This window comes from Amia ocellicauda, chromosome 15 (genome assembly GCF_036373705.1).
Source record: "Amia ocellicauda isolate fAmiCal2 chromosome 15, fAmiCal2.hap1, whole genome shotgun sequence".
Lineage (NCBI taxonomy): Eukaryota > Metazoa > Chordata > Actinopteri > Amiiformes > Amiidae > Amia > Amia ocellicauda.
Window position 1 is genome coordinate 21,095,866 of NC_089864.1, and position 13,567 is coordinate 21,109,432.

At 36.8% G+C, this 13,567-nt stretch overlaps 1 protein-coding gene across 1 annotated transcript in view; it reads left to right on the forward strand.

Annotated features, from left to right (window-relative positions):
* Positions 1 to 13,567, forward strand: part of shank3a (SH3 and multiple ankyrin repeat domains 3a) — a 385,335-nt gene that overhangs the window by 190,962 nt on the left and 180,806 nt on the right. Inside the window, exon 10 of the mRNA XM_066724020.1 lies at positions 9,864 to 9,941. Within this exon, the coding sequence (XP_066580117.1) occupies positions 9,864 to 9,941 (78 nt within the window). The remainder of the gene's footprint in view (positions 1 to 9,863; positions 9,942 to 13,567) is intronic.

Consider the following 13,567-nt stretch of genomic DNA (forward strand, 5'->3'; position numbering starts at 1 on the left):
TGGTATCTGCTCCTTTGTGTGAGGAGGAACAGGAGGAGCACTGCCAGAGCCCTACAAAATTACCTCCAGCGGGCTACTGGTGTGTATGTTTCTGACCAAATTGTCAGAAACAGACTCCATGAGGGCCCGACGTCCTCTAGTGGGACCTGTGCTCACAGCCCACCACCGTGCAGCTTGATTGGCATTCGCCAGAGAACACCAGAATTGGCAGGTCCGCCATTGGTGCCCAGTTCTCTTCACAGATGAAGGTTCACACTGAGCACATGTGACACATGAAAGAGTCTGGAGACGCCGTGGTGAACGTTATGCTGCCTGCAACATCATCCAGCATGACCAGTTTGGTGGTGGGTCAGTGATGGTCTGGGGAGGCATATCCTTGGAGGGTCGCACAGACACCCATGTGCTAGCCAATGGTACTCTGACTGCTGTTAAGTAACGGGATGAAATCCTCAGACCCATCGTCAGACCTTATGCTGGTGCAGTGGGCCCTGGGTTCCTCCTGGTGCAGGACAGTGCCCAGCCTCATGTGGCCAGAGTGTGTAGGCAGTTCCTGGATGACAGAGGCATTGTTGCGATTGACTGGCCCTCACGTTCCCCACACCTGAATCCAATTGAGAACCTTTGGGACGTTATTTATCAGTGCATCCGACACCGCCAAGTAGCGCCACAGACTGTCCAGGAGCTCACTGATACCCTGATCTGGGAGGAGATCCCCCAGGACACCATCTGCCGTCTTATCAGGAGCATGCCCAGACATTGTCGGGAGTGCATACAGGCACATGGGGGCCATACACACTACGGAGTCATATTATGAGTTGCTGTGATGAAATTCACACAAGTTGGAACAGGCTGTGATTTCAATTGTTTACTTTGATTTTCGGTGTGAGTTTGAATCCAGCCCTCAATCAGATTTTGGTTTCCATTGACCGTTGTTACGTCATTTTGTTCTCAACGAATTACACAATGTACAGTAAAGATTTTGATCTTTAATATATTTCATTCATCGAGATCCGATGTGTGATTTAATTGTTCCCTTAATTTTTTTGAGCAGTGTATAAACCTTTTGGAAGGCCTTTATGTAGTGACCTGAATGAGATTCTGGAAATTTCTTTCCATCCAGTTTATTTTGCCCTGTTTGTTTCTGCTTGACTTGGCTTTCTAGTACCTGTATGTGCAAATGAAGATGTTTTCCTTCTTCAGACAGTTTTAACTGTATTAGTGAATAGAGCATTTGTGTTTTTGAAAACCTGTATCCTGCTTTAAAGAACTGACAAACAGCCGAGAAGGGAAGTGGGAGAAATAGTTTAAAAGAACTCCACGGAGAAAAAACGCTGAAAACAAACTCACAGAACATTTTGCCTTGTAAACAAGAAGGATGAGAAAAGTAAGTCAATGCCAAAAACCGAATGGTGTGCAAGATCGATTGGGAGGAAGTTGCTTGATACCAAAGAGATCAGTACTTAATTCCACACGCTGCAGTTGAGTAATTAGTGGGCGGTAAAATCAGCGGTGCACTGTAGGTTTAATGACAGCAATCCATGCTGAGTGAGAACAGTGACATGCAGTCTAGCAGACGTCGATCAGGGTGTATTTAGGATCTGTGGGTTGTAGTCTGTACACCACCCAACTCCATTGAACCAAGGATCAATTTAGAATGGGCAATGTGTGAAATATTCAGTAGTGAAGCAGGGGATTGAGCTGGCGGTTAAGAATCTGGGTGACAATTGAACATGCTGTGCTTATTAAAAAGACAGCCGGAGAAGTACAACGATCTGAGCTGTATTGTTGCAGATGAGACAGGATCGCATCTGAATTGGGCTCATTGTTCAAAGGAACGAGGTGTAGCACACTCTGCTGTTCTGTCATTCTCTGGGAGAGATGGATTGCATGCCATTGCGAAAGTGGTAGGTGTAAAAGACTGGGTGACATCTGGAATGAGTCTAACACCATCTGCCTACTGTCAGCGATACACATCATCTTTCTTCTACTTTTGTTTTTTAATGTTCATCCTGAAAGCTTTACTGAACAGATTTAACTATGATGATAGACTTGCCATGATGGTAAATATTTTGTGCATTTTTTTTTCTCCCCTGCTTCTGATTAGGTATTGTGTAGAAAACACCATTTGGGCTGCCCTGAAGGATGGATGGGTGGGAACTTCAGTTCTAAAAAAAAGCCACCTGAAAACAGTGTTTTGCTTGTAATTATTGACGATACCATATGGTACCAATCACTTGTCATTTCCAAATGTAATTCCACACAATTCAAACCTATTGAATGTACAGTAGATGACAAATATGTTAAAAAAAAATATATATATATATATATATATATATATATATATACACACACTCACCTAAAGGATTATTAGGAACACCTGTTCAATTTCTCATTAATGCAATTATCTAACCAACCAATCACATGGCAGTTGCTTCAATGCATTTAGGGGTGTGGTCCTGGTCAAGACAATCTCCTGAACTCCAAACTGAATGTCTGAATGGGAAAGAAAGGTGATTTAAGCAATTTTGAGCGTGGCATGGTTGTTGGTGCCAGACGGGCCGGTCTGAGTATTTCACAATCTGCTCAGTTACTGGGATTTTCACGCACAACCATTTCTAGGGTTTACAAAGAATGGTGTGAAAAGGGAAAAACATCCAGTATGCGGCAGTCCTGTGGGCGAAAATGCCTTGTTGATGCTAGAGGTCAGAGGAGAATGGGCCGACTGATTCAAGCTGATAGAAGAGCAACTTTGACTGAAATAACCACTCGTTACAACCGAGGTATGCAGCAAAGCATTTGTGAAGCCACAACACGTACAACCTTGAGGCGGATGGGCTACAACAGCAGAAGACCCCACCGGGTACCACTCATCTCCACTACAAATAGGAAAAAGAGGCTACAATTTGCACAAGCTCACCAAAATTGGACAGTTGAAGACTGGAAAAATGTTGCCTGGTCTGATGAGTCTCGATTTCTGTTGAGACATTCAGATGGTAGAGTCAGAATTTGGCGTAAACAGAATGAGAACATGGATCCATCATGCCTTGTTACCACTGTGCAGGCTGGTGGTGGGGATGTAATGGTGTGGGGGATGTTTTCTTGGCACACTTTAGGCCCCTTAGTGCCAATTGGGCATCAACTGCAAGATTCTATCCTATCAATATGGGCCAACATTTCTAAAGAATGCTTTCAGCACCTTGTTGAATCAATGCCACGTAGAATTAAGGCAGTTCTGAAGGCGAAAGGGGGTCAAACACAGTATTAGTATGGTGTTCCTAATAATCCTTTAGGTGAGTGTATATATATATATATATATATATATATATATATATATATATTTTTTTTTTCATGATATCTTAAAATAAACGGGAAGTAATTTCTAAACATTAAATACATTTGATATGTTGTGAAATCAACAAATTATTTTCTACACTAGGAACCTTGAACTGAACAGGAACCAGAATTCAGATATTTTAGAATAGTTTTGTTTCGTCAATAGTACAAATACAATATAATGTATATGTTTAATTTTGTATTCATAATTCATTACATCTTTAATGCATTCCAAGCATATTCGTTTATATACACATTTTACTTTTCGATTCTTTGTACTGTGCAAATCTTCACCAAATTTAAAACCTAACAATAAACTAATAACAAAATTATATAAATATGAAAAGTATACTTTCAAAACAATTTGACTTTATGATCTACTCATTCATCTCTGATTGTTTTCTTCGTGACACATTCTACCCTTAACCAATATCTTTGTCTTAAGGAAGTGTCTTTTTCATACATCTTGATAAATTCATGAAGTCTTGTTCCAGCAGCCTCAAGGATACCAGATGTGCTTCTGCATAGTATTCAGTTATCTCTCACTGCCCGAATGGAAAAGTAGGGAATACAAAAGCGAGAGCACTAGACATCTTTTTGAGCGTTCAACGGCTTTATGGAAAACTCTGGTTCTCAGCCCGGGCCTGTTTCTCGTCTTAATGGATATGTTCCATTCAGGGTGAATTAACTGTGTGCGTTTTACTTCATGCCACATGGAGAAAGAACTGTATTGCTTTGTTGGGAAGGAGTTTATTTTATGCCTCAACTAAGACATGTATTCAATTACTGATCATCTTCTTTTTTTACCTTTTCTGGTGCTTAACCAGTGCTTTTTATTTAAATTTGTTTCCAAAAACCTTGATAGAATACATCTCCAGTTTTCTGATTACCTGTAGTATATCCCCGAGATATTCCTTATAGTCGGAGAGAATCTGTACATCTCTGGCAGGAACAGAGAAACTGTCAATCTTTGCTGACACTTGACTGCTATGATATCACCCTTGATGCTCTGAAAATGACAATGTCCAGTCTAACCTGCAAACATTAAAACATTATTATAGAGGTCATGGTTTTGAATGGATTTTCAATGGCAATTAAACTTATTATTGAAAGTATTGATTATGAAGATTTGCCTCTTTAGACTCAGTTTTCTAACATTTGGTTATAGTTTTAATGATTGGAGTCATTTTTATAATTAACCAGTAACTAGATAAACCTAACCCACTCTATTGAAAGGAGCTTGGCTCTTTTGTGTTAGGAAACAAAACTTGCATCTGCAGCAGAACTTTACAATGGACAAAAAAGTATGATCCTCTTGCAGCCATACTGGCTTGTAATACCAAATCCAAGGCACAGGTGATATATACACAATGACAGGAGCACTGGGAAAAGATTTGCATAATTCACATGCCGGTCATGTATGTGTGATACATGTTCTGTGGCCCTTGTACCCTGGTGTTTTTTTATTTATTTTTTTGGCCACTACCAAAAACACATTTTTGAAATATATATTTTTTAATCTTGAATAGATTTCACCTGATCTATAAAAAGAAACCTGATACGTTTTAAAATTGACATTAGCTATTTTGGAATCTAACAGGAAGTTAGATTCTGATATCTTACTGTGAATAAGATGTCATCATAAACCAATTTTAGTACTGTAAAAATACAGATGTACAGAACCATACATTAAGAGTGGGCAAGCTACTACTACTACTACTGTATATAAACTATGAAAATGGCTCTATCAACACTAACATTATGATTTTCTTTTCTTTTGTTCCACTTAGTTGGAACGTCAAAGAATATGACTGATATTGATAGAGACTCTATTCTCCTTGACTCAATTGTAAGAGCTCTGGCAATGAATATAAAATGTGCACTGCCTCAGTTTCATTGAACTTTTCTGACACTGATGGAGACAAAAGTCCTGTCTTTGTCCACAAGAGGCTGCTGGAGGTATTCTCTGGTGTTTTTCTTGGATTAGTTTAAAAACTGCCACAATGAGGGTTGCACTGGGGAATACTAGGTTTATAGTTTTGTTTGGTTGTCAATTTGATTGAACATTTGTTAGTTTAAATTCAATACTCATGATGTACAACGGTAATCAAGTCCCAATATGAAAGTGTGTTTTGTAACACAGTTGAAAATAAAAACATAACACTGTTAGAACACACTGGAGAAACAAAAGTTTTTAATTTTCACAAATGTGTCACAACACATTTCTTATATTTATAAAGATACACATATATTCCAGCCTGACTCTGTCATTCGCCAACTTACGCAAGGGTTCTGTTCTGGAAACTTTCTCTAAAATTTCCGTAAGTCAGAAAGCACTCGTATACACTATATCCGTATACACAGTACGAGTGTAAAGTTAGTTTTCCTATCATATCCTATTCCAATAAATCACTCTACTTTGTGTATCAAGAGTTTAAAGAAAAATAATAAACTTATTTGAAAATGCTTTCTCTTATTGATTGGGACTTTTTATATAAAGTTGAGTCATTCATAACTTAAAACATACTGAAATGGACTGTCTATACACATGGAGATTTAGGTATCTGTGGATTGCAGTTTGTTTATTTGCAGGTGGTGTGTGCATAATCATAATGAAAGATAATGTGCAAGCAGAAAGGCACCATTGATACTGAGGAGCAATATTGTTATACTCAACGAAGGGAAGAAACTAATTTAAAATGGTGGCTTTCAAAGGAAAAAAAAAGAAAAATAATCTAGCTTACCCTTTGAATCACATACATCAGTACAAAGCATTGATTTACTGGCTTTAGACACTTCTTACTAATCTATTCATTGCTGAATCCCAGTTAAAGGAGTAAACACAACTACACCAGTCATTTTACTGTATATTGATTCAGTTTTCATTCCACACTTATTTTATACCTTTTTAAAAAGTAAGACTCGGCTGTACTTCTTTTCATAGGCTTTATTGGTTTATCTAATTCAATGTAGCAGAAGCTTCAACCCTCTAAGAAACACACACACTAAAGATGAAATCAAACAAAGTATGTGTGGATGGATTTTTAGCAAGCCACTTTCCCTATCCTAAAACCTTCCTGGAGAAATCTCTGTCAAAAGCAGATTGTTGAGTGCTGGGTAGGAAATTCTTCTTCTTTTATCTGCTTTCCTCCCTCTTGCCCCAACACTTTCTTTGCATAGCTCCCAACTTTGTGTTGATTATGGTTTCTATTGCAATTATTTTCTTATGTTTTCCTCACACATTACCCTTGTAGATCGTAGCTATGGCTACATGGTCAGTGTCAGTATATTTTGTCTCTTCTGGAGCCTTTGGAAGTTCAGACTCAAAACAAAAGTTCAAAACCATATTTGGAAGAATAAAATGTTGTTGAACAAAACCGTAACCATCACTTGTTCTCCATTGTGACAATCTCTGTAAAGCCACATAACAAACCACATTTGAGATTTCTACGCACAACTAGTTTTAATAGATTCAACAGCGCAATTAACCTTGACTTCAGGGTCAGCTGAATGGAGGTTTGTCTTGACCCCAGCACCCTCTGCTGGAGAATCAATCACTTTTGCACATTTTATACAGAATAATTGTTGGGACTATTACGTTTTAGTTTTTTCATCTGCATTGAATGCATTTAGTATAAAACATGGGTGGTATTTTGGGAAATCAAAATATACTGTCCCACATTGATGGAATTAGAAAATCCAGAATTTATTTTATTGTCGGACCCCAAATGAAGTCCCCTGCCCCCCAGTATAGGTAATCAATGGCCTAAACCCTGGCATTGTGACCATCTATATGTTGGTCTGTATTAAACTTTAAACTAGCTTTTTGCAATGAATACAATACTTTTTTTATGTTGATCTAGTAAACATGCAGATTTGTATTGTTAAATTGTAAATGGACTGTAAGACTAACAGGCTTTGGCATCTGAGAGCATTCAGTTCTTCAAGGAAGACAAACACTAGCTGCCTGCCTTTGCTGATTTGGATAAATTACCAGCCTTTGTTAATTTTGGTAAAATGGTTAAATTAATTATTGATTTTATGCAAGCTAGTGGAGAAGGCACAGGAGGTTAATTCTCTAGCCTGTGGTGCCGTCTCCCTCTTCGGATGTTTCAGCAAGAGTCACCAGCAAACTTTAATCTTCATCACAAAGGCATCGTTAGGATGTTCAGCCTTGTTTAATGAATGCCTCGCCCTTAATGGCTTTCAGGACTGAGGTGTCCCTGCAGACTAGAGAGTGGGCCAGTATTGAGATTCAGCTTTCATCACCAATAAATCCACTTAAACATAATTTCAACACACGTTTTATATTTTTTTCTTAGAGAAATTCTAAAAAGACCCAAAAGAAGAGAGACATACATACATCATTCTAAAACAAAGGTTAAGGAGCAATAATCGGCTGGCCATACATGGATTTTTCATATAAATGAGTGTTTGCAAAATCAGTGAGTTTCTCAGCCAAGTATTAATTAAAACTCAGCCCGAGTGTTTTCTTTTGCTATGTTTAGAGACAGTACCTGTTCTAATGCTGAAGAGCTATAGATTTTCAGCAAGAGTCGGCACTTTGAATTTAATTGGTCCCAGCAGAATCTCTCCCCGTTAATTACGGCAGCCATGACACAAAGAGCCCAAGTTGGAGATGCTCATTACGGGCAACAGGAAGCTGATCATCGGAAAGGGCTCCGGCTTCCTCTCCCTCGAAATACCATTTATCCTCAGTTTAAACACAGATGAATCTTTTCCCTTCAACTCCGGTAATCAAGTTGCTGTCAGATTCTTTTAAAAATAAATAATCAAATCAAAAGGTGATCAGTGTTGGTGTGGGCCTTGATTCTCAATGACTTTCGACAACATTTGCAATGACTGGGCTGATCTAAAGACTGCATTTGTCCTCACATGCAGACAGCGAACCCAGGAAGAAAGAAAGGCTATCTGATAAATGACCGTTTCTACAGCGTAGGTGTTAGCTTTGTCTTAATCTTGGTCCTTTTGTGTTGTTTGCAGTTGTTCTTTCAGATATTTGTTCTAATTCTAGTGAAAGGTGAATGACAGAAAACCCAGCACTGAAATCCTCCACTTCACACAGCCTTCACCCCCCAGCTTCAACTCTATACAACAAGGCTCTGTAGAAACTTTATGCAATGTTCATTTTGTAATAAAATGTGGAAAAGAGATGGGACCATAATTAAGAAGCTAGGTTGATGCTTTGATTACAGTCCATACATATTTAGTCTTTGAAGTTATTTTATTGTGTGTGTGTATAATTTAAGTCATCCCATTATGCTTATCTTAGGAAACTTAAAAAAATAAACATACTTTTAAGTCTGAAGTTTGTGTGAAAAAACCACTGTAGTGTACATAGTGCCTTTTGCAGTGGTATTTGAAGGATAATAGTGTGGTGGGCATTTAATATAATTATCCTTAACTGAAGAAGATGATAAATAGGTTGTTTAGTGTTACATAGATAATATTCAGCGCTGATTGGGATATAAGTAGTGGGAAGACATAAGTGATGGCATTTTAATAGACTGCAGCTTACATTGAAACAAAATTGTGTTTCATTAGTAAGTTCCTTCACTCTGTCTGTTTAAGAGTCATTATAGCTAACAGTTCTTTGAAATACATAAATTTACATGGCATTGCACTGGAATTTGAATGTGAGATGCATATCTCTACCCGTACACATTTCCTTCTGAAACGTGTGTCATTTTTGTGATTTGAATAAATCACATCATCTTAGAAAAAGGGTTACAATGAATGGAATGAGACAAGTATGAAAAACAGAGAAAGAAGTGAATTGAATGTGCTTTTTTAAATAAAATTGTCAAGACAGTTTGACTGCATCTGAATGAGATCTGTAATATAGCTTTTAGATATAAGGTAATCGTCAGCACAGACTGTGATGAAATGATGACAAATATAATGTTTAGCCATTTTGTCAAGATGTCAGGGTTAAAACATAATATGATAACCAGATCCAGCAGTCTTATTAGTTAAAGGAAATACTGCAATTAAAGGTTCTAAAGAGTAAGAGCAACTAGTGTTGAACTCTTGACTTTAATAGAGTACTACTCAATAGACAGGTAGTATCTGGTTATGTTCTGATGTGAATATTGCTTTCTTGTTCTTCGTATTTAGTATAAAACGGTTATGTATAAAGTGTGAGGCAGATGGAGGAAGTGTATATAATTTACAGTATCAATATGTAATTATAGTGTGTTAATATTATATTTTTATTTTGTTCAACTATATAATTAAATGAAAGTCACACTCTGTATTTATTATTTTAATGTGTCGAGCGCAGTGAAGACATTTTCTTTGACACTCAAGACAATATTTGAGGATGTATTGCACACCAAATGTATTGCACACCACACCAAAACACTGCACTGATTTATGGATGCATGGATATCATTTGTTAACCTATAACTTTTGTTTTGCAATCTTTCACAGTTATAATTCACTAAATGGACCTTTGTTGATTTCATAATGAATTTGTTTTTTTTGTTTTTTTTTCTGCTCTTTTCCAGGATAGCTGTGCAAGGGTTCTTCTGTTTCGTGGTGCAAATAAAGAAATCAAAAACTACAACAGTCAAACAGCATTCCAGGTAAGAGATGTTTACATTGGACACTTTTCTTTCTTCCTTTTTGCAAATGGTATTTACTATTGTTTACTATGTACTGTGCCACCAGCTATATGTGTTAGTTTGAGAAAATGTAGACCCTATAAATGTCTTGCAACACAACATAACACAATAACATGCAAAAATAATGATTTCTTATTTATCAATTGAAAGGAAAGTGGGTTCATTTTCATGGACATTAAGCATGTCACTGTGGCATTGTTATATTTGTTTTCAATGTGTGCTATAGAGTTAATTACAAATGTAACAAAGCAAGTATCAAATACTATTAAATGTTTATAGAGATGTATCATTTTAGGAATATAGAATTTTTATGCAGTTCTACATAAATACTTTAGAAGATGCATACATATTCAGCAAACACAATCTTAAATATTTTTAGCTTCATGACAATACTTTTGCCACAACACAGTCTAGGCAATGCAATTGTAGATCCAGCTGCCTAAGGAGAATTAATTTCCTTTATTAATCAGTTGTCAGTTACTTTGTTATATTTCTTCTTGTTGGCTTATTTATTTTATGGGAAGATTTTAACCAAACTGAAGCTAGTGATGTGAACAGCTAGTCATCTTATAAGCAGTAATGTATTTGTTTGGTAAAAATATCCCTTTTTTAAAATCTATGAATAAACCTTTCAACATTGTAATGAGGTAAAGTGAGCCGTGTGTCTTGCTCTCCTGCTTCAGATTGCTAGTTTTCTTTTATTATTATTATTATTATTATTATTATTATTATTATTATTATTATTTATTTGCAGATGCCCTTATCCAGGGTTACTTAGTTTACACAAAAAGCATTACAAAAGTACAATCAATACAAAATACAAGTTAAGCATTACAAAGTGTAGTAGTATAATCAGTACAATATAGGAGAAGCATACATCCTAATTCAATGAGGAAACAAGTGCAGACCTATGCAGTTAAGTCCTAGATGTGAGCTAAAGGGATGGGAGGGCATAGCAGATTCAGAACTAGTAGATGTGCGTGGATGTACATAATATACTCAACAAGTCAAGTTCAAACTGAGATCAATCACCAGCTGGGGTAATATATCACTGTGAGGAAGTGTCCAGCAGACATTAAGCTGCAGTATCTCTAATGGAGCCTCGTCCCAGCTAACACAACATCATCGCCAAGTTCCAAAACGTTGCTGTACAGTTGTGGTTTCATTGTGACCCTTGTGACATTGTTGCACGACTTCTACAACATTCGATTTGATTCTGTCACTTAATTTTGTTGCAAAGTACCAAAAACTTAAGAGACTGTATTTGTGTATATGTTTTTAAATGACGTTAGTATTAGAGGATGTTTTTTTCACGTTACATGAATGATACCTGCCTGTAATAGTTGTATAATCCAACAAGGCCGTTTTCCACATTATTTCACATTTAACATTTACACAAATTTGTAGATTGAAGTTGTCGCAACATAATTTCACAATATTTTCAAAACTTTATAAATAAAATCGGCAGTTATATCTTTTAAGAAGGGGTGCTTTTTAGGTGCTAACTTTGGAAAAAGTTGCAGTAGTATGAGCCACACTGCATTATTTCTGGTCTAGGAAAAGTTTTGCAAGTCCTTACATTAGGTCTCAAACTGATGCACTTTTCCTAACAATCTGTGTTAAGCAATTTTAAGATGATCCCCAAGGCTGTAATTATTATAAATCTAAGTCTATTTTTATCTTCCCTGGGTGTCAGCCCTTTTGAAACAATCCAAGCTGTTTAACATCTAGTATGATAAATCATGGAAAGACCTGGGCTTTTTCCAATGATTATTAGCTTGAGATCTTTGAGAGGATCACATAGTCCTTCCCTTGCTTTGCCTGAAAATATTGATTTTAGGCAAACTGATGCCAGGCATAGAGTAATACACATTTTAAACAGTCAGCTTGAACCGTGCTAGCTTTTTCTGTGCTGTGCTCTGAAACATGTGACTGTCAGTGCGTTATGAAAATCTGACAAATGTTCAGTCCATTTCCTTTAAAAGATTTGGACGACATGAAAGCCTAAAGTTGTATGAAAGCTTGTGATACAAGACATTTTTTTTTAATAATAATACATTTGTGTATGACATAAAAATTGAGAATATATATGACTTACTCCTTAAGATTTAATATTCCACAGCAATTAGCTACATGATTCAGATTGTTTTAAAACAATCTAGTTAATGTAGGTGAAATAATTATAATAATAATAACCCTGAATACTAATTCTATATGTGGTATTATTTATGAAGTGCCATCATGTCTGACATTTAAACAGTAAGTATGGACCATTTCACAGTTAAATGTTATTGCTGTTGTACCGTGGGAATTTTAAGGCAGAACATGTATACCTGTGTGGGTTGTTCTCTTCCAAGATTAACTGTAAACATGCAGAAAACGCACTTCTTTTAAACAGCTCACTAGTGTTTACAAGAAGACAAATGCATTTCATGGAAAATATATAAATAAATAAATAGTGTTTATTACAGCCAGAGGGCTGAAGGAGCTTTGAAAATTATTTGTTTGTTTACTTATTTGGTTTTATATTTCTTCCATAAATCTGTTCATGTAGTAAACCTGGCAAACTTGTAATTATATGAATATTACTGTGAGCTATCAGATATTAAATAGCCCTTATTTTCTGAAACATCCCTTAGCTGATACATAGTCACCTGCAGTGCATCCTGGGAAGTACCTGCTAGGAAGGCAGGATAAGTCCTCAGGGAGTTACGACAGGCTGTCCTTTTCTCTTTCTTGGTGTTAATTGAGAAATCCTACACGGGTTTAATGGATTTAAAGGTGGGTAGAAAGGTCTGCCTGCACAATGGACGAGCTGTGTGTGAGATCTGCTCTGATTCCTGTGTGTTGCATAAGACTGTTGTAATCCACGCTGTAGCTTTCTGCGCCACAGTTGTTTTAAAGTTGTTTTAATTCAATTTGACCAGCAACGCCATTTACATCCTGGACATAAGCCGCCTCTTATCCCTGGGAATCCACAGTGTTACAATACCAGCAAGACAGTGAGTGGCAGCAAGGAAATGAGACAAACTCTGAATGCTAACTCAAGCCTGATCACAAAAGAAACTAATACAATTCAAGAAGAAGGGATGCACTTGCTCATGGGTCCAGCATACAGATCTGTACTGTTCACAGCTCTGGGATTCTCAGGCCCAAACCAATCAGAAGCACTCCTGAGACAACACCTCCACAGCAACCTCTGAATGTATAGAAATAATGCAAGATTTTATCTCATGGATGCAGAAGAAGCAGTGACATATCACTTACTACTAGTCAAGCCCTACATACGCATTTTAACATTATATTTCATATACAGTGAGGGGAAAAAAGTATTTGATCCCCTGCTGATTTTGTACATTTGCCCACTGACAAAGAAATGATCAGTCTATAATTTTAATGGTAGGTGTATTTTAACAGTGAGAGACAGAATAACAGCAAAAAAATCCAGAAAAACGCATTTCAAAAAAGTTATACATTGATTTGCATGTTAATGAGGGAAATAAGTATTTGATCCCCTATCAATCAGCAAGATTTCTGGCTCCCAGGTGTCTTTTATACAGATAACGAGCTGAGATTAGGAGCACTCT